General features: G+C 37.5%; 1 protein-coding gene across 1 annotated transcript in view; it reads left to right on the top strand.

Moving 5' to 3' along the window:
• The window catches only part of LOC117298074 (mutS protein homolog 5-like), a 103,772-nt gene extending 82,632 nt beyond the window's left edge, over positions 1 to 21,140 (top strand). The window contains exons 10-27 of the mRNA XM_033781308.1: positions 1,135 to 1,244; positions 2,382 to 2,503; positions 3,122 to 3,167; positions 5,872 to 6,010; positions 6,703 to 6,765; positions 7,120 to 7,191; positions 8,506 to 8,562; positions 9,681 to 9,753; positions 10,397 to 10,506; positions 10,857 to 10,937; positions 11,932 to 11,977; positions 12,514 to 12,555; positions 13,355 to 13,451; positions 13,978 to 14,194; positions 15,388 to 15,537; positions 17,114 to 17,332; positions 18,602 to 18,739; positions 20,950 to 21,140. Coding sequence (XP_033637199.1) covers positions 1,135 to 1,244; positions 2,382 to 2,503; positions 3,122 to 3,167; positions 5,872 to 6,010; positions 6,703 to 6,765; positions 7,120 to 7,191; positions 8,506 to 8,562; positions 9,681 to 9,753; positions 10,397 to 10,506; positions 10,857 to 10,937; positions 11,932 to 11,977; positions 12,514 to 12,555; positions 13,355 to 13,451; positions 13,978 to 14,194; positions 15,388 to 15,537; positions 17,114 to 17,332; positions 18,602 to 18,739; positions 20,950 to 21,120 — 1,953 coding nt within the window. The 3' untranslated portion in view covers positions 21,121 to 21,140. The remainder of the gene's footprint in view (positions 1 to 1,134; positions 1,245 to 2,381; positions 2,504 to 3,121; positions 3,168 to 5,871; positions 6,011 to 6,702; positions 6,766 to 7,119; positions 7,192 to 8,505; positions 8,563 to 9,680; positions 9,754 to 10,396; positions 10,507 to 10,856; positions 10,938 to 11,931; positions 11,978 to 12,513; positions 12,556 to 13,354; positions 13,452 to 13,977; positions 14,195 to 15,387; positions 15,538 to 17,113; positions 17,333 to 18,601; positions 18,740 to 20,949) is intronic.
• The last annotated feature ends 138 nt before the right edge of the window (positions 21,141 to 21,278 follow it).

The raw sequence follows: 21,278 nt of genomic DNA, 5'->3' as shown, positions 1-21,278 counted from the left end.
TGTATAAATAGCTGTAAGAATCTTGGCTGAATGATCATAGGGCTGTCATCCCCTCATGGTTAGTAACATACCTTGGGTGTTGTCTTGGGGGGCTATTTATACAAGAGTTGTCGCTGAGTGGATTTTGATGAGCATGAGAGCAGGTACACATAACAAGTTACAAGTGGTCTGTGGAAGTGTCGTGGCCGAGCAGTTAAGAGCACCGAGTTCGTGTTTCTGATCAGTAGAGTGTGGGGAGTCGAATCCCCAGCCATGACACTTGTGTCCTTAAGCAAGACACTTTACCATTGCTTCGTCCTTTGCATGGGACGTAAACCCGTTGGTCCCATGTGTCGTGTAACGCATGTAAAAGAACCCAGTGCACTTATCGAAAAGAGAAGGGGTTCGCCCCGATGTTCCTGTAAACTCTGATAAGGTGCTAACTAATTGGGTCTCAAAATTCATCACTGCAATAACCTATCTTTCTGAAAGTTTGTATATACTCAGCGCCTTGAAGACCTTGTTTGGTAGATACGTGCGCTATATAAGACTTCAATAATATTATTAGAAGTAATTAAATTAAAATAATTAGTAAAAGTATTATAACGTTCTGAAATTTTAAACTGTGCGCGTTGCATGTCGAGACTGACTGGAAGATAAATTTGTTATAACACGCGCACTTGTAGCATCTTCTAAAACAGCGTTTACGTTATGTGCAAGTTTGAAATTATCAATTGTTGTTTCTTGCTTAAAGTAGCCACGAATGATACACAAAACAAGTACATGTACACACCGATATACTATGTTTTCGCCTAGAGTATTTTTATGCAAGATACAAGTTTTGCAAAATTGAGACACAACTTATCTGCAAAATTGAGATTGTAGTTGCAAAATATATGATACTACGTTTTGGGAAAACTTAAACACTACCGTTTTGCAAAGTTGAGATACCACGTTTTTGCAAAGCTGAGATACTACCTTTTTGAAAAATAAAGATGTTTTTTTCCAAATTTAGACAATTTTTGCAAAATTTAGATGTTTTTTGCAAAATTTAGATACTACCTTTTTGCACTGACACTATGGTTTTGCACCTCTGCTTTCTTGCACAGTTGTGTTATAATTTTTTATTTCTGATCTGATTGTTCTTGTTGACAGGTGCGTGCCCTTGGGGGTCTCTTGAAATACCTGGAGAGGAGAAGAGTTGGCGTAGAGCTAGAAGCCTCTGGCATTCGGGTTCCAATTCTCTCACTCAAGATGTTTTCATTGTGAGTTCTGTAAACTATCTCTTATTTTGAATGCCGCAATTAACCCTTTAAAGTTTGCATCTATTCAAACTTATTTGGGGACCACTTTGGTCACAGGTACATTGCTTTAACCACACGTAAAGAAAATGTACTGGGGGCACTTCAATGGGCCCCCTTTCTCAAGTGCAAGACTTGCACATCCTATAAGTTAGTTAGATTCGAGTAAAGTTGGGTGGAATGGACTTTCTAAGTTACCACTTAAATTTGAATTCCTGCCACTGTGTCAAATGGTTCAGGGCAAGCTTTTGTACAGCAACCTCTGGATGGGCAAATACTGTGCTGTACAAATTCATCCAGAATTGTGTAAGGATGTTCGCCATCTGTATCGTATCAAGGTAAAAGCTTGCCCTGAACCATATGTGACATAGTAACTGTCTCTTTAGTCTTAAAGACACTGGACACTGTTGGTAATAGACCCTTCCCATGAAATATGTAAATTGCACATAGCGCGTGCGTACTAACGTTTTGGTTGGCAAAATGAGGGAACATCGCGCTGTTTTGTACACGGCCAATGGGTGCGTGACGCAGACGCAATTGCGCGTCTGCTTAGTGCACAACTCTATGGCGTTTGCCAACCAACAGGGTCTGTACGCATGTGTGAATGTGATTAGCATATTTCATGGGAAGGGTCCATTGTCAAAGACCAGTCTTCTCACTTGGTGTACATGTACTTCAACATATGCACAAAATAACAAACCTGTGAAAATTTGAACTTAATTGGACATCGAAGTTGCGAGATAATAATGGAAGAACAAACACCCTTGTAACACAAAGTTGTGTGCATTCAGATGCTTGATTTCGAGACCTCAAAATCTAATTCTGAGGTCTCGATATCAAATACGTGGAAAATTACTTCTTTCTCAAAAACCACATTACTTCAGAGGGAGCCGTTTCTCACACTGTTTTATACTACCAACAGCTCCCCATTACTCGTTACCAAGTAAGGTTTTATGCTAATAATTATTTTGAGTCATACCAATAGTGTCCACTGCCTTTAAGTAGTTCAAATTTAAGCAGTAACTTGTGACTTAGCATGTCTAGTTAGAGGGGCTAGTTAGTGCAGAGTTTGACAGATTTATTTGTTTTGTTAACATGTAGAGACAGCATTATGTCCATTGATGATAGCACCTACATGGCGCTGCAGATATTCCAGAAAGAGAGACATCCATCCGCCTACAAGTCTGGGGGCAGTGGTGCTAAAGAAGGACTCAGTCTATTTGGTAAATTCCATTCTGAAAACTTTCTTTGACATATTATTTTGGGCAGTGGAGCTAAAGAAGGACTAAGTCTATTTGGTAAATTCCATCCTGAAGACTTTCTTTGACATAACATTTGGTTTTACCCTAACACTGATAAGAACGGTTTACTCGGTACTTTCCTGAGTTCTGTGAAAGACCTCACAGGCATATTACTCGGGTGGGATTCGAACCCATGACCTTTGCCAATCTAGAGCAGGCGTCTTATTTACTGGACCATCGAGATTGCCAAGTAGCTAGAGACAGTTCGAATCCTGTATTTTAGCAGTAGTTACCGCAACGATTTCTTTGACATGTTATATAAATATTATACCTCTGCTGTAAATACTCCACACGGTACACACCCCTTGCATTGTCTGCCATCGTTGATGAAATGTGCACGCATGACTGGCTATCATTGGCTGAGAGTCGTGCGCAGTGCGTACCTGTGCGCACTTTTACATTGTCATCAAAGATGGTGATCAATGACGTCAAGTGCAGTCCATCTAAACTGCACACACATATCCTTGTCATTTGATGTGTCACCCTTAATTTTGTCTTGTATAATTCTTTCCAAATGTTTGTCATTGAATTTGTTTGTAGGTATTTTAAATAAGACCAAATCGGTTATAGGGAGCAAGCAGATGAGGTAGGGGTTATTGACAGTGGTCCAATTTGTTTGTTTGAATTCCAGTTAAATGTTAAACAAATTTGGTTGAAAATTATTCTTCATTGGGCAATATTTGTTAATTATCGGTTTTTACAATATGTGTTTGTTAGTAATTCTTTTATACATTACAAGTATTAATTCAATTGCTATTTGTACGTGTTTCTGCATTATTTTGCTGTTGAATTTGTTTTTATTACTGTTGATGATTATTATTAGTGTTGAACTTTTGTAATTTTTTTTTTACAATTAATGTTTCAATTCATTTGACTGTATTCAACTTACTTTGCTACTAGCAAACTAAATGTCACTATTTCAACAATAACCTGTTGAATGTTATAATTCATTTGACTGTATTCAGCTTACCTTGCCACTAGCAACTCATTGTCACGCTCTGTGCCAAAGCCAGGCATTTTCTACCAAAACTCAAAGCTGGGTTTAATTGCCCATCAAATAACTAAGAATAAAAGTTGTTTTCTAATAACACCTTATGAGGGCCTACAACAAGTACAAGGGACGTACTTCTCAACATATAGAATGTTCAAGACATCACAACATAAATTTTGAGAGTTGTTAGAAGCACCCGACTCGAGCACTGGTGTTTTGATTTGAGTCCCGGTCATAGCACTTGTGTCTTTGATGAGCAAGATACTTGCAATTATTGCTTTATTCTTCGGATGGGGGCATTAAGCCATACATATACAGGTCCTGTCTACTAAGATTATTGGTAGCGCACATAAAAGAACCTAGAACACCGTTAGTGGAAGAGTGGGGGTTGACCCTGGTTCTGGTTCCCATAGCTTATTGATTATTGTTTTATTTAATGCTTTTCTTCATTTGTGTTTAAAGCCATTGGACACTTTCGGAACAGAAACAAAATTGAAAGTTCACAGATTTACAGATAACTCACAGGGTTTACTGAAGGTAATGGTGAAAGACTTCTCTTGAAATATTATTCCATGAAATGCTTTACTTTTTGAGGAAACAGTAAAACAATACAAATTCTCGATATCAAGATTTACGGATTTATTTTAAACACATGTCATGACACGGCGAAATGTGCAGAAACAAGGGTGGGTTTTCCCGTTGTTTTCTCCAGACTCCGATGACCAATTGAGCCTAAATTTTCACAGGTTTGTTATTTTATATATAAGTTGTGATACACGAAGTGTGGGCCTAGGACAATACTGTTTACCGAAAGTGTCCAATGGCTTTAAATCACTCAGAAGATCATTTTGTTTACTTAAAAGGTGTTGCAAATTTGTTTATTTTAATTGTATTGATTAAAATGTGGTTTCCAACAATTTCCATGATAGTGGGAACTCCAGGGACAAGAAGTTTCAAACTAATTTTGTTTGGTTATAGTTTATATACATGTCTGTCGGGTAAACAAATAGCTGTAACTTTCTTGAGATATTCAGAAGAAATCCTGCTCTTTGATCTACTTCACTAGCTCTTAGATACTGTTCCCAAAAGCTCCTTGGAGTTACAAAATGTTGGAAATGCCATCATTTCAACCAACCTTTCAATATTCAGATCCTATTTTGAGAGCTTTTTGTCACTCTCACCCATGTAACTCGGGTCTTACAATTCTAGCCTCCTTATTGAGCCCATATCCAATCATTCATGGGGAGACCAATCTTTCTCACATGCTGCTCCACGTCTATGGAACCAATTGCCTGCGCTAGTTAAATCATCCGTTTCTTCCACCCAATTTAAAACAACTAAAAACACATCTTTTCAAACAGGCATTTGAGTCAATGATTTCGAAATTGTTGTGTTACCTTTTGATGTTTTCTTAAATATTGCATTTGTATTCTAATCTATACCACATGTTCTAGATTTCTTCTTAACTTAGGCTTACGTTTTAATTGTTGTTATTGTATATTATATTATTGTTATTGTTTGTATTTTAGCGCCATGAGCACTTTTATGGATTTGGGCGATTACAAGTTTTCATAATTATTATTATTATTATTATTATTATTATTATTATTATTATTTCATTTTATCACAGCATGCAAAAGAAAGATCTCATTTTCCTTTGTGCCGGTAACTCCTCGAGCCGGGCTACGTCCCGTAGCCTTAGATCTCAAGGGTCTTTCTCAGGATCCTCGCTGTTCCCAAAAGCGCTGCCTTCTGTAATAGATCTACCCTCACATTTGTCCCTATTTCATCTAGATGTTTCCCCAGTGCTTTGGGAATGGTGCCAAGTGCTCCAACCACCACGGGGACTACTTTTACCTTTACCTGCCAAATCTTACGAAGTTCCCTGGCCAGGTCCTGGTACTTCTCGATCTTTTCCATCTCCTTCGAAGCTACCCTTATATCACCTGGCACCGCTATGTCAATGAGATGACACATCTTCTTCGTCTTATCTAATAGCACAACATCCGGACGCCTATGTTGTATAACATGATCGGTCTGAATGTTAAAGTCCCATAGGATCTTGAATTATTATTATTATTATTATTATTATTATTATTATTATTATTATTATTATTATTATTATTATTATTATTATTATTATTATTATTATTATTATTATTATTATTATTATTATTATTATTATTATTATTAGTATTATTATTATTATTATTAGTATTATTATTATTATTATTATTATTATTATTATTATTATTATTATTATTATTATTAACCCTTACACCGATGTTCATACATGCAGGGTGTGGTTTATGCGTCCATCTTGCAATATAGCATTACTGAGGCAACGCCAAGATGCGATATCATTCTTTATGGCCTCAACTAATACTGAAGTTACATCCACACTCAACGAATGCTTGAAACATGTCAGGAATGTTGGGGTAAGTTCTTTTCATCATCATCATTAATCATTTAGCGGTTGCAACCATTTAGCGGCCGTAAAAATGGTATTTTTTTCGAGGGGCATCACGGCCACTTGGAAGGGCATCGACGGCCATGGCCGGCGTGGTTGTCGTGTAATTCCAGGCCTGTGATTTATAGGCAAAATTATTAAGAAAGATACAATAAAAGTCTTTTATGTTTTTTTAAATAAACAAATTTAATCAAATCTGAAGAGTGTTATTTTTTGCATTCCTTGGAGGAGGCTAAGAAGATGGAGAAGTGCGTTTGCACTCACACTCTTTAGAAATGAAAGAGAAGCTGTATATTACGGTTATTGGGGTGTCCTGGCCGAGTGGATTAGAGCACCGAACTCAAGCTCTGGTATTACTGTTCGGCAGAGTGTGGGTTCAAATCCCGGTCCTGACACTTGTGTCCCTGAGCAAGACACTTAACTATAATTGCTTCTCTCCACCCAGGGTAAGTGGGTACCTGTGATGGCAGAGATGGTTCTTGTGATAGGTTTAGCCGAGTATAGCGACATTAATTGTCGCACAGGTTGTGTACTTCCCAAGGCCTAGTGACCAGGGATAATAATGTCGGAAGGGCTTTGAGTGAGACACCCCTCGGGCGTAAACAGCGCTATATAAAAACGGATTATTATTTTTTATTTTATTTTATTATTTTATTGCAGCTAATCCTGAAGCAAATGAGACAGGCCCAGGCATCCGTCAGTAACTGGCAAGCTTTGTACAAGGTCAGAAGATTTATAACGAGGAACAGACTCCTTGCATATGATGTCACATTCTCAAAAAGCACCCTCAATAATGCCAAAGATGGCAAATTATGTGACGATAGCTGTTCTTTGTGCATTATTGTGCATGACTTCAGTGTCCATGTTGCGTTTCTCGCTATGCAAAGGGTCTATTGTTTGTTTAGACTAGTCATGTTGCCCCACACCAAAACATGGCTTTTAAAGACACTGGACACTATTGGTAATTGTCAAAGACCAGTCTTCTCACTTGGTGTATCTCAACAAAATTGGCTATATTCAAAACATGACTACTTGTTCCAATATGTTAAGTGGAAAACGCTTCTTTGTTTATTTCAGACTGCCTACAATGCCATCAACATTGGAGATATTTGCCGAGCTCAAAGGGCCAATATAGAGATCTTCAAAAAGGTAATTAGTTTTATCCTTATCCTAAAGCATGTTAAGTTTGGCGTAATCTTCCAAAGCTGCCAGCTAGCTCCCTGATTCTGCAGAAAGTTCCCTGAAAATAAACCAATCTTACCATGTTTCGGATGAACAATTTTGAAAGTATCCCTGATTATGGAAACATTTTGCTTATTATGACGAATGTAAATCGCCCTGCTTGTTGGACAAAATCTCCCTGATTGCAAGATGCAAAAGTTGGCTTCTCTGATTTTCACATAAACTGGCTCTATCAACATGCTGATAGAAGCCCTTAGGAGACACAGTGAGCTGGTTTCTAATTTGAGCATTATTGTACAAGAAATTTTTTGTTTGGCCTTAACTTTCACATAATGTTTCGCAAAGTCTCCAAGTGTCCTCAGAATTATCAGGTTCCTGTTATTAGAAAATGCTTTTGAATTATGAAGTTAATTATTTTAGATTTACTAAGTTACACATTAAAGCCATTGGACACTTTCGGAACAGAACAAACAAACAAAAGATCACAGATTTACAAATATCCTTCACGGTTAAACAGAAGGTAATGGTGAAAGACTTCTCTTGAAATATTACTCCATGAAATGCTTTACTTTTTGAGAAAACATTAAAACAATTATCAATTCTCGATATCGAGAATGACGGATTTATTTTAAACACTTGTCATGACACGACGAAACGTGCGGAAACAAGGGTGGGTTTTGCCGGTTGAGCCTAAATTTTCACAGGTTTATTATTTCATATATAAGTTGTGATACACGAAGTGTGGGCCTTTGGAAAATACTTTTTACCGAATGTGTCCAATGGCTTTAATACAGTATCTGTACAGTAGAGTAGGCGTTAGTTTTTCCCTGTGCCCTTAGGGTTATTCTCTGGGCCCTTCAGTTTTCCTCCCTTTGGAAACAAAACACATTGTCAATCTCTGACTGCTACGTGGTACATGGGTTGATGTGGCTGGCTGCCTATGGCTCATTCACGTGCTTGCGACTCAACCACCTTGAAGCTTTGCCCTTTACATTTCAGCTTCTTAGCTGCAAGTAAGGTTAATTAGCATCCTGAATTATTATTGATATAAAACTTGCTTTGTATAAGGACGTTAGAAACATGTACATGACATTAATTTTAGGCCATATAATTTGGCCCATGCTCAAACTGCATGTGACCTCAAAAGATTAATATATTTAAAATAGAACACTTTTCATGTTTTTGAAAAGGCACCCAATAAATGGAGTTTGAAGAATAAGCATTACTACCATAAGTGCATTTTATATTTGACTTATTTTAATGATATTTTTTTCCCACCAGATATCCCATGGATTCAGTGAGGATCTTCACTACATTGCAAGCGTCATCAACAAAATTGTAAGGTTCATTCAAAACTCTTGATTACTAACGAAGAAGTTAAAGTATACACTGTTCATTGTACATGTTTACATTTATACTTGAAAAACATAGTTCAGTACTTAACAAAATCCAAGGAAATCAAAGTCAGAGTGAATTCGGTCATCTTTACAATAAAATAAATAATTGTTTTCATGCACTGTTATACATAAAACCAAGTACTTTATGAAGCAGTTTGATCACATCCCCTGCATGGTCTGCACGTGGCCGCTTTGAACAATTAGAACACTAAATAAGGCCCAAAGTCAAAACCCAAGTGGCCCATAAAGATGGCGTATATTGGGAACTACCATTAAAACACAAGAATGCCATTAACAAACAGCAAACAAATTCTTATATAGTGCATATTACAATAACTGTCTCAATGCGCTTAACATTAGTGCCCTTGTCATTGGGCCAATAACAATCCTTTATAGTCTTTCTCAGCTCCCTTGGGGGTATACAGCCGGTGCTGCGAGTTACCCCTCTCCAAGCTAATCGTTCACAATATCAACCTCTACCCCCACAGGTACCCATTTATACCCCTGCCCTGGGTGTAGAGAAGCAATTATAGTAAAGTATCTTGCTCAAGGACACAAGTGTCACAACCGGGATTCGAACCCACACTCTGCTGACTTAACCACCAGAACTTGAATTCGATGCTCTTAACCACTCGGCCATGACACTCTACATGTGTGTGTTGACCAAAAGTGGCATGTCCTGTCTGAGCATTTAGGAGCACCTGACTCGAGCTCTGGTGTTTCTGATCAGTAGAGTGTGGGTTCGAATCCCGGTCATGGCAGTCATGTCCTTGAGTAAGATACTTCTACTATAAATGCTTTGTCCTTCGGATGTTACAATAAGCCGTAGGTCTCGTGTACTAGGAAGGAAGTGCACATAAAAGAGTCCAGAACACTTATCTCGGAGGAGTAGGGGTAACCCCGGTGCTGGAGGTTCTTATAACAAGCACCCTTGTTTACAGGTTTCCTCAGGCTTGCAAGCTACAGAAATTAATTTTCCTTAATTTCGTTTCCAGAAATACATAAGCATAATAATAATAACAACAATATCCTATCAAATTATTGTTCTTTTATCTGCAGGTTGATTTTGAAGAGTCCGCATCTCAGGGACGTTTTGTTGTTAAACCCAACGTAGATCCTGATTTAGATCACAGTAAGCTAAGTTGTATTATTAAAGAACATTGCAAATTGTTTTCAGTTTTCACCCTTTGTCAGGCACACTGGCTTACAGTCTTCTGCCAAGCACACTTGCTACCAGCAGGGCCTAATTTCATAGAGCTGCTTAAAGCACACAAATTCAAGTTAGCTAAGCAAAAAAAACTAGTGCCTATCAGATACAGGCTGCTAACCAAAATGCCATTTCAACTGTACAATATTTTACTTGTTTCCTGCTATTTTTGGTTAAGCAGAAACTGGTTAAGCAAATGTGTTGGCTTAAGCATCTCTATGCAAACTAATAACAAAAATTGTGGCAACTTGTAACTTGCCATTTCTGTTTAATATACACTCCTACAGGAGAGATGCAGAAGCAAGCGGGCCTACATTGAGTTACATAGATAAAAATCTAAGCACAAAAATAAGTTTCAAGTAGAGATGCTTGGGCAGGAAAAAAGTGCTCAGCAATTTTCTGCTAAGTATAAAGGTGCAGGATACCAATCACAAATCATATATTTAATGAGTTACTCTGACTGGTTACCTTATTCTGCTAAGCATAAGCAGCTCTATGAATTTGCTCCCTCTGAACGTCTTCTAGCAGGCAGTCATAGATTTCATGTCTTAATGATTTTACTCCCTAGGAAAGCGAACCTATAACGGCTTACCAGACCTAATGACCCAAGTGGCTCAGGAAGAACTCAACAGACTCAGCTCCGATATTGAAGAATGCAATGTCATCTACCTGCCACAGGTGAGAGAGATGACACCTGTCTTTATCTTGTTTGTCTTGGGGCATGATTATGGTGACGTTCACAATCATCGTGATCAGGTTCACTAACCACTCTGCTAGAGGGCGTTGTTCCGATAATCCGAGTTGTTTGACCTCAATTTGAGTGAATGCCCTCTCTCAGTGGAAACAGCTTGTTGTGTTTTACATTTAAAGGCAGATTTGGCTCAGCTGAACTTTTGCAAAGTATATCATATGTTGGGTGGTTTTTGTTTAGTTATTAGCATTATTTTTAAATAATGCTTATCTCTATGAAACTAAATCAGCATTACCTAAATATTGCATGAAATATTTTGGGTGTTTTGGTTTTTCAGCTTGGGTATCTCCTTGCCATTCCTTGTTCAAGTCAAATGCAGAAGACGTCAGACTTTGAAATTCCAGGACTTGAATTTGTGGTATGTTATAAGGATTTAAGGTCTTGTTTTGTAATAGATAGTACAAATTTTGATTATATGATCAACATTGAACTATTTTGCCATGCAGCCACCAAGCCTCAGTTTGGTCACAGTGCTTTGAATATAAGAGAAACAAAATGAATACAAGATGGTCGATGTGATGTTGAAAGCTATCAGTGTTTTCACTAGAGCCTATCCCTGCCATAGACCACCCCTAATCTGTATGAAGTCGTTGATCTTAAGGGGATCGCTATCGGTTCAAAACCTCCCTTCCGTCTGGTTCTCCTGGGCTATTTGGCTGTGGTACTAGACAGGTGTCTAGCGCCCCTCAAGAAGTCTAAATATCCTATCGAGGAGCCGTTTGGCCCCATGGTTGTTGGTTTGAATTTAAATGATCTTCCTTAAGGGGGATAACAAAGGAAAGAACAAACTTTGGCCGTGGAAAGTCTTGATCTATAATAGATGTTAAATTTGCATCGGGGATAAAGAATATAAATTTTTGGTTTTTACCCATACTCCGATGTGTGTTAGCACTGTATACTCATTACTTCCCCGAGACCTTTGAAAAAATATCACAGGCATGTTACTCGGGTAACCTACTTAATCTACTTTTTTTTGACAGGCTTTCCGTTAGTCCTTATAAAAGTATTACAGTTTTTTTAATTTAAGGTCTTTAAACCTATTAAAAAGTACATGTGTTGTAGCATTGTTTCTCTATATCTCAAGATAGCAAAATGTTAGCAGTTACAGCTGTTTCTCCCCTGCTTTTTTTTTAAAGACTAGATAAGACTAGTCCTAACTCTTTGTGAAATCCACCCCAGGACACTTAACTATAATTGCTTATCTATCTATCTATTTGTCCATGTATCTTTTGACTTAAAAAAATATTTTGATAACATTCCCCCTCCAGGATTAAAACAAAACTAATAGATATTCGGTTTACCTAGCTATCTTGTAACTCAAAAGAAAACACTTCTTTTCTTATTGTCTTCAGTTTCTGTCCAACAATATGGTCCACTACAAAAGTGCGAGCACCAAAGGTAAATATGAAATATGTTTCAAATTAATTTGTTTAAATGACTCTAACAGGGTGTAAGGCATACGAACCATGTGGCCGTGTGCATCGTGTTCAAAAATAATATTTCTGCTTCGAATGAAGGGTTTATTGTCGTTTACTGGGCGTTAAAAGTATACAATCCTTTTTCTTCTTTTTTTTTATATTAAAAAACGCCATTTGAAAAAGGAAAAAAACGCGACTGTGGATTTCTGATTTTTTCGGTCGGTCGGGAAAAGGGCAATAAAAAGGTCTTTTTTTTAATGCCTAATAGAAGACATTTTGGGGATGAAATGAAACAATTGTATAATGTTTGGCAAAACAATTTTCAAAGCATATCTCTTACACAATTTTCCAGCTATCTATTTTATGAAATGTTGGATGAACTGCTTTCCTTAAAGATCTTTTTTGCTTACTGTTTTACTTCCAAACCTACCCCTCCCCCTAACCTGCTTCTGCCCAAGAATGTGTGTAATAGCCGTGGATTTCTTAGCTGAGTTTCTTTCTCTATTTATGTTTCAGCTTTAGATGTAAAGTTGGGAGACACACAGTGTGAAATAACAGGTACGTTGCATAAAAGAGAGAAATGTTTGGGGCTTTTCTTCTCTAGAATACAAGTTCAAATTTGGGCCCAATTTCGTAGAGCTGCTCAAACACTATTAGCATAGTATCCCCAAATATTATGCTTATCAGGTTACCTGCCAAAATACCATTTCACATTTACAATCCGTGGCTGGTATCCTGCCTTCTGCTGAGCAAAAATAGTTTTAAGCACTGTTTGCTGCTTAAGAAGCTCTATGAAATCAGGCCTTGACCATAACTGTCTACCTCTCCAAGACAAATTTGACAGTAAGTAAAATGTGTTGATATATAAAGCTTTCCTGTATTGTGTGTATATTTTAGAATGATTTGTGAAAAATAATATAGACCGCTTGTATTAGCCACCATTACTGAGGTCAATCAGTTGAAGCGTGTACGCAACACGCAAAACTCGCGCACAACTATTTCTTCATTGAGACCAATGAAGAACTCACTCCGCGGTAGTGCAGTTAATAACAATCCTACAAGCTAAAGTAGTAGTCCCAACAGAATTTTCAACCTTACGCCCAGGTGCGTGTACATGTATTTGTTAAAAAGCGGGACAGTCCTTTTCAGAGTTGTGAAGTCTCCTGAAAAATCCACTCAGCGGTAGTAGATACCAAGACAGTTCTCTCAAGAACAAACTCTACCTGGCAAGTAAATATGCACATGGTGTTACCGCACACCAAATATATAATGAGATGTTGTACAAATGAGATAAGTTTTTGTTACATTAAGAGTGTACATTATTTCAACATTTGGTTTTCCTTTTTGGTTAGCACAGATCTTGAAACTCAGATTATGCATAAGTTACAGAACTCTATTCTGGAAAGATCTCAGGTGTTGTTCACCGTGATGGAGTACGCAGCCGAGCTGGACTGGTAGGTGTAAGGGAGAGGGGCTATACAGTTTGATGGGCGGAGAATAATAATACCACTAAATTCTTACACTAGTAGCTAGATTAAGCTGCTTCACACCACTATTATTCATTCTTGGAGGTCTCATCATACATGGGCTTGAAGAATACAGACCCCTTGCATTACATGTAGGTCACCTTTGCTGACACCAAATAATAGATACGTGCAGGCATGTCACACATTATTCTAAGCCAATGAGTGGTCTTTCTTTGACTTCAATGAGGGCGCTTTACACATGTATGAGCTTGTGACATCATATACAATGTTTGTGTTTGCAGTCTACTAAGGCCGTTTCCGAATTAGTGGCTACGGCTGCGGCTACGACCGTTGCCTGGGGTGTTGCTCAGGGCATCCTATACTTCAATGCGTGACGACGTGGCGATACGGCGTTAGCCGTAGCCGTAGCCAATTCGGATACGGCCTAATCTATACAGCAATGGCTTCAACAAACTACTTTGAATTGATCATTGCATCATCAATTCCATTCCAGTTTGCTGTCCCTGGCCTCTGCAGCCAAGGATCTCAATTACACCCGGCCAGAGTTGACCAGTGATAAAGTCTTGCACATCACAGGGGGAAGACACCCCCTGCAAGAGCTGTGTGTGACCCCCTTTGTACCTAATGATACATGCTCAGGAGGCAAGTATGGTAAGATGAAGTTTCTGACGGGACCCAATGCCAGCGGCAAGAGTGTTTATCTCAAACAGGTGAGCTCCTTTTCTAACATGGGCATGATTTCATAGAGCTGTTTCAAAGCAAAAATACTTGAAAAATTTATGCTTAGCAGAAATGAGCAGGATACCAGTTAAGATGTGAATTGGTTTTTTGTTGGGCTGCTACACAAGAAATGACCAGGATACCAGTCACAGATGGTACATGTGAATCAGTATTTTATCTGGTAGCCCTATTCGGGTAAGCAATATTTTGTTGTGCTTAGCTACTTTTTACACCTCTATGAAATTGAATCATGTTGAGTCACTACCTCATTCAAGTGAGCTTCATGTTCCAAGTAACAAATTCTCTTGACATTAAAAGCTGGCATTTGTGTGTAATTTTACCCTGAAACACTTTTTTATCATTTAAATGGGTTTTTCATAACACAATTTTTTTCAACTTTGATTTGACCTCGAGTCTTTGTATGTGAAAAGAAAGTCCAAACATTACGTGTTTTTATACACCAAAAATAAGTTAAAATGCCAAGTTTCTTTTAAAAAAAACTTGCTCAGGCTTCCTCATCCCGTTTTGGACCCCCTGTATTTGTTTCCATTTGTAATGTTCTTGAAGTAATTAGAACTGTATTGTGCATTGCTAGTGTTAATTTAACCAAACCGCTTCTGTGTATTATGCCAAACAGTACATGTATATTTTTATAAATTTAAATTTTGATTATTGTTTTTTTGCATATGTTTTGTCTTAATACTTAAACAAGGCTTTATCATTTTTATTGCTTCATAATGTTCAATCTTTTATTGTTTAACCAGTGCTTCTTCGTGTTTACTTTTTTATATTATATATATTTGGTATTTTATGATATACCAATTGCATTTTTATTTACTTTAAATCATGGAGGTAGAAACACCTCTATGTTTAAACAGAAGTATTTTACTGTTTGGGAAAGTAATTAACCTGGGTGTTGCCCTCACATTAAAGTTGCTATCGGGCATTGTGAGTTGGGTGATATCTCATTAAAAAGCTCTTTAATAAATTAAGCAGTCCTCTTCTTAAAATGACAACATAGGAGGAGGTCTGTATGAGCATGCAGCTTTTCATATACGTCCATGGTATGAGGATTTTACAGTCAAAGTTTAAAGGGGAAGGTACACGTTTGGTAATTACTCAAAACAAATATTAATTTAAAAACTGACTTGGTAACTTCTGACCATGTTGTCTTCAATAACAGGTTGGTCTGATTGCTTTTATGAGTCACATTGGCAGCTTTGTACCAGCAGAGGGCGCTGTAATAGGCATGCTGGATGGTATCTACACCAGAGTGCATACTCTAGAGTCAGTGTCTGTTGGACTCTCAACGTTCATGATAGATCTAAACCAGGTAAGGCCATGTTTGAATTGGTGGCTATGGCTGTTTCTAAGGCTGTTTGAATTGTCGTTACTTTTTATTTAAGCCTGAAAAAAAAACCAAAAAAACATTTCAGTCATTTCAGTCAAGTAAATATCCAGGTGGAAATTGCTGTGTTTCCAACTGGAAGTTGAGAATCTTTGTACTAATAATTGTCCCTTAATTTCCTACTGGAAATTGGGCTCTTTTACTGAACACACTGGAATTTGGCCATCTTCCAAGACATCCAAAATGCATATTGGCTAGGCTGCCTTTACGCCCACTCAACTAAGACAATCTTTATGTAGTCACTGCAGAAGGTGTTTGCCTGGAAAAGAGTTGATCTTGAATTCCAAATTTTTGGTTGGTTCCTGCAGATAACTCCTGCATTATTTCTATTATGATTTTCTTGCCTATTGGTTATAACTAAACAAAACTAAGATATGGGATGTTTCATCTGCTCACAACCGGACTTTCTCTTTTGTTGCTCCGCGAATATGGAACAACCTCCCAGTACGCATCAGAAATTGTAACTCTTTGCCGTTGTTCAAAAAATCTCTCAAAACTCAATTGTATCAGATGTAATTTGTTGCATTTATAGTTCCATTGGTCTTGCTCTTTCCAGCGCTTTGATATTGATGTGAAGGCGCTTTATAAATATTTCGTTGTATGCATGATGTCTCAGGATTTTCCTCAAAATATCATTCAGCCTTCAGTCATCAAGGGAGACTGATATGATCTCCACTGTTTCTAAACCTATTATTTCTTTTGTATTTCTGCCAGCAGTTTGCTTCCTCCCTCTGTGCCCAACCCCATCCCCACCCAACTCCTTTAAAGCCATTGGACCCTTTCGGTAAACAGTGTTGTCCAAGGCCCACACTTTGTGTACCACAACTTCTATATCAAATAACAAACCTGTGAAAATTTAGGCTCAATCGGTCATCGGAGTCGGGAGAAAACAACGGAAAAACCCACCCTTGTTTCCGCGCGTTTCGCCGTGTCATGACATGTGTTTAAAAAAAATCCGTAATTCTCGTTAACGAGAATTTATATTGTTTTGCTGTTTTCTCAAAAAGTAAAGCATTTCATGGAATAATATTTCAAGAGAAGTCTTTCACCATTGCCTTCTGTAAACCCTGTAAGTCATTTGTAAATCTGTGAACTGTTTTTTTTTTTTTCTGAACCGAAAGGGTCCAATGGCTTTAACTGTGGTAGGATGCTCTGTAGCAGCGTGGTCACTTGTTCCAATCACTCACTGGCATTTTGTTGTTCCTTTTTTATATTTGTATATACTTAATGTTATTGTACATACTGTATTTTATGTATAATATATTTATCTATGTTATTGCATAGTATATTTCTTTTTGTAGTAGTGTGCCAGTGAATAAGTTTAATAAAATATAAAAAATGATTTTTGGGGTTGAACAAAGAATTGACTAGAGTGGGATTCGAACCAACTATATCCGGATCAAAAATTGACCCAGTCAGTTTCCTTTGTGGTTTATATTGATAAAATATAAAAAATGTATAAATAAAAAGTAGGCCTTCTACCCTTTGATTCTTTTTTCAGATGGCCTTTGCACTTTGCAATGCAACCGAGAACTCTCTTATCATCATAGATGAGTTTGGTAAAGGGACCGAGACCTCTGACGGTACTGCCCTGCTGTGTGCTGGGCTGAAGCACTGGCTAGCCCAACAAGCACTCTGTCCACATATACTAATAGCATCTCACTTTCATAGCATTATGAAGCAGAAGATGCTGCCCAACTCTCAAGAACTTACTTACCAGGTTAGCATCGTGTTTAAAGGCAGTGGACACTATTGGTAATTACTCAAAATACTTATAAGCATAAAACCTTTCTTGGTAACGAGTAATGGGGAGAGGTTGATAGTATAAGACATTGTGAGAAACTGCTCCCTCTGAAGTTTCGAGAAAGAAGTAATTTTTCTTGAATTTGATTTCGAGACCTCAGATTTAGAATTTGAGGTCTCGAAATCAAGCATCTGAAAGCACACAACTTTGTGTGACAAGGGTGTTTTTTCTTTCTTTATTATCTCGCAACTGTGACAACCGATTGAGCTAAAATTTTCACAAGTTTGTCATTTTATGCATAGTTGCGATACACCAAGTGAAAAGACTGGTCTTTGACAATAACCAATAGTGTCCAAAGTCTTTAACTATATCTGTCCCTGAAGCTACTACTCATCAAGCTTCTTCCTGCATACTGCGTTTAATGGAATTCACTTCCTCGGCCCAATTTGATGGCTCTGGTTACTGCAGGCAAAGAATCAGAGCTTGTGAAAGCAGGGAATTCTTCATTTTTGTCAAACTTATTTCATTGGTTAGCGGGGATTTTTGGCTTGTGCGCAGGCGTACTATATGTTACAAGGCAGTCTTTGCTTACATAGCTAGCGGAGAATGTTGGAGCTTGCTCTGCAAGTGGAGTGTAATGAGTAGGATGGTAAACTTTGCATGGTGAAAATATGATATGGAAAGGTTTGTGGAGCATGATGATTGAAACCCATTTTAATTCATTCGCAATATCAGTGGTCATCTTTTCTATATATGGTTATTTCCTCGCCTTTTATCCATTTCAGGCCACACATTGAGTGGCCAGTCTTTAGGGCGTTGTGATTGACAACTTCTAAACAATAAAACTAAAATAAATAAACTCTAATAAAAAAATACTTTTGTGTCCCCAAGGGTACTCTTTCAAGGGAAACATAACTTGTTTTGCTATAATTAGGGCCCACTTTCAAAGAGCTGCTTAAAGGCAGTGGACACTATTGGTAATTATTCAAAATAATTATTAGCATACATGTACAACCTTAACAAGTAATGGGGAGAGGTTGATAGTATAAAACACTGAGAAACAGCTCACTCTTTTATTATTATCCCGCAACTTCGACGCCGACTGAGCTCAAATTTTCACAGGTTTGTTACTTTATGTATATGTTGAGATACACCAAGTGAGAAGACCGGTCTTTGACAACTACCAATAGTGTCCAGTGTCTTTGTTTAAGCAATTCCAAAAAATATTCTCTCTTTCCCCGACAGACCATGGAAGTTCTTCATAATGAAGATGAGATGGTGTTCCTCTACCAGCTTATTGAGGGTCATGCTAACTACAGCTATGCTAATTATATCTCAGCACAGGCTGGACTACCTGAGGAGCTCCTTACAAGAGGCAAACAAGTAAGGAAACATCATCATAATAAGACTAACATCATCGTGTCGGTAAATGTATCTTAATTTTGCACAAAAATTCCCTGTCAAAATTCTATTTATTTTATTTTATTTTTATTTTTTTATAAATCAACACAGTTTACTGCCTTATCCATCCCAAGTTATTAACCATTATATAAACAACTAGACATAGTGTTTTTTGTTAATTACAAAAACACGGTGTTCGGTTGGACGTTACGTGATGACGTAGTTCAAAAACATTGAACCATAAAGATGTTTTTTATACAATGTGTCGTTATTTTATAGTTAAACTTGTATCACACTTTTGAACGCCTTGTTTCTTCACAAATGCAATATGTTTGTGTGAGATTGGCATCAGTTTTTTGTTTGCAACTTATGAAAGCCCTTTAAAAATCTAGCTCACCCCTGCACTTGATGCTGTACACAGATTTGATAATCAACAGCGCCCTCTTTGGTGGGCAAAAAGAGAGCGCTGTTGGGAATTCCCCCAAAAACTTTCGCGCCATATGATTTTTACACATTTTATTGTTATTCAATACCTGATGACGTCATTATGACGTAATTAGGCCTGTGTTGTCTTAAAAATGCTAAGGTTCAACTATCTATTGAGTTTCAAGGTTCAAATCGATCTCAATCTTGAGTTATGCCGTAGATAAGCTCAAAAGTTGTTTTTTTATGAAAAAAACACGAAGGCGAACTTTGACCCGAACTTCGACCCGGAAGTTAAGGTCGTACGATTTTAGCGTTAACTTTTCAAATGTTGTCCAAGTCTTTATCTATCCGATGCCCAAGTATGAACATCATAGTTTTTATATTCGTTGAGATACAGCAACAAGCAAATGGTCATTTTTTAACATTAAAAACCCTGTCATGACGTCATCAATTACGTCATCAATCCAAAAAAGTGGCGGTTTTATCTAATCACTATTGCCTATGAACATAGTAAGTTTTAAGTTTGTACAAGCTTTACTTTTGTTTAAAAGCTCAAAAGTTGTTTTTTGATGAAAAAACACGAATCAAAAAACACGAAGGCGAACTTTGACCCAGGGTAACGACCCGGAAGTTAAGGTCGTAAGATTTTGGCGTTAACTTTTCAAATGTTTCCCAAGTCTATATCTATCCGATGCCCAAGTATGAACATCATAGCTTTTATATTCGTTGAGATACATCAACAAGCAAATGATCATTTTTGAACATTAAAAACCCTGTCATGACGTCATCAATTACGTCATCAATCCAAAAAAGTGGCGGTTTTATCTAATCACTATTGCCTATGTACATAGTAAGTTTTAAGTTTGTACAAGCTTTACTTTTGTTTAAAAGCTCAAAAGTTGTTTTTTTGATGTAAAATACGCAAAGGCGAACTTTGACCCAGGGTAACGACCCTGAAGTTAAGGTCGTACGATTTTTGCGTTAACTTTTCAAATGTTGTCCAAGTCTTTATCTATCCGATGCTGAAATATGAACATCATACATGTAGCTTCAATATTCGTTGAGATACAGCAACAAGCAAATTGTAATTTTTCAACATTAAAAACCTTGCCATGACGTCATCAATGACGTCATCAATCCAAAAAAGTGGCAGTTTCATCTACGCACTAGTGCCTATGTACAAAGTAAGTTTTAAGTTTGTACAAGCTTTACTTTTGTTTTAAAGCTCAAAAGTTGTTTTTTGATGAAAAAATGCGAAGGCGAACTTTGACCCAGGGTAACGACCGGAAGTTAAGGTCATACGATTTTGGCGTTAACTTTTCAAATGTTGTCCAAGTCTTTATCTATCCGATTCCCAAGTATGAAAATCATAGCATTCATATTCGTTGAGATACAGCGAAAAGCAAATGTCGTTTTTCAACTTTAAAAACCTTGCCATGACGTCATCAATGACGTCATCATTCCCAAAAAGTGGCGGTTTCGTCTACTCACTATTGCCTATGTACATAGTAAGTTTTAAGTTTGTACAAGCTTTACTTTTGTTTAAAATTGCTGGAGAAGGTTCGCAGGGAAAGAAGAACACGAGGAAAAAAAACAAAACAAAAAACAGAACAATAACAATAGTTGTTCGGCTGTTGGCCGAACACCTAATTATCAAATAAATTAAAGACACCCCCTCCCCATAAAAGAAAAAAACAAACAAATGAAAACAGAAAAACATCTTGTAAACAAATATTTTAAACAGTTAAATGTTTTTTTTCATTCAGGTGTCCGAGTTGCTTGCCCGAAATGAGCCAATTCATAGAGTAGACTCGGCAAGCGCCGACAACCGATTCCAAAAGTGCAAAGTCATCGTGGATGAATTCTTGAAACTGGATCTGCAGACCTGCAATGTGACTGAGTTCCTGCAAAATACAGTTCTCCCTAATAGTAATTGATGAACCGATATAGAGAGAGTTAAAAGGTGAGAATTAGTACTAATGAAAGATTGGCACAAACTTCCTTCAGTCGCGTTCAGCTAGTTAAAGACACTGGACACTATTGTTTGCATTAAGCTGGTCAATGTCTAAGCATGATTTCAAGGGTGAGGAGAGAT

The sequence above is a fragment of the Asterias rubens genome, chromosome 12, assembly GCF_902459465.1.
Source record: "Asterias rubens chromosome 12, eAstRub1.3, whole genome shotgun sequence".
NCBI lineage: Eukaryota > Metazoa > Echinodermata > Asteroidea > Forcipulatida > Asteriidae > Asterias > Asterias rubens.
This window is presented reverse-complemented; position numbering and strand designations above follow the sequence as displayed.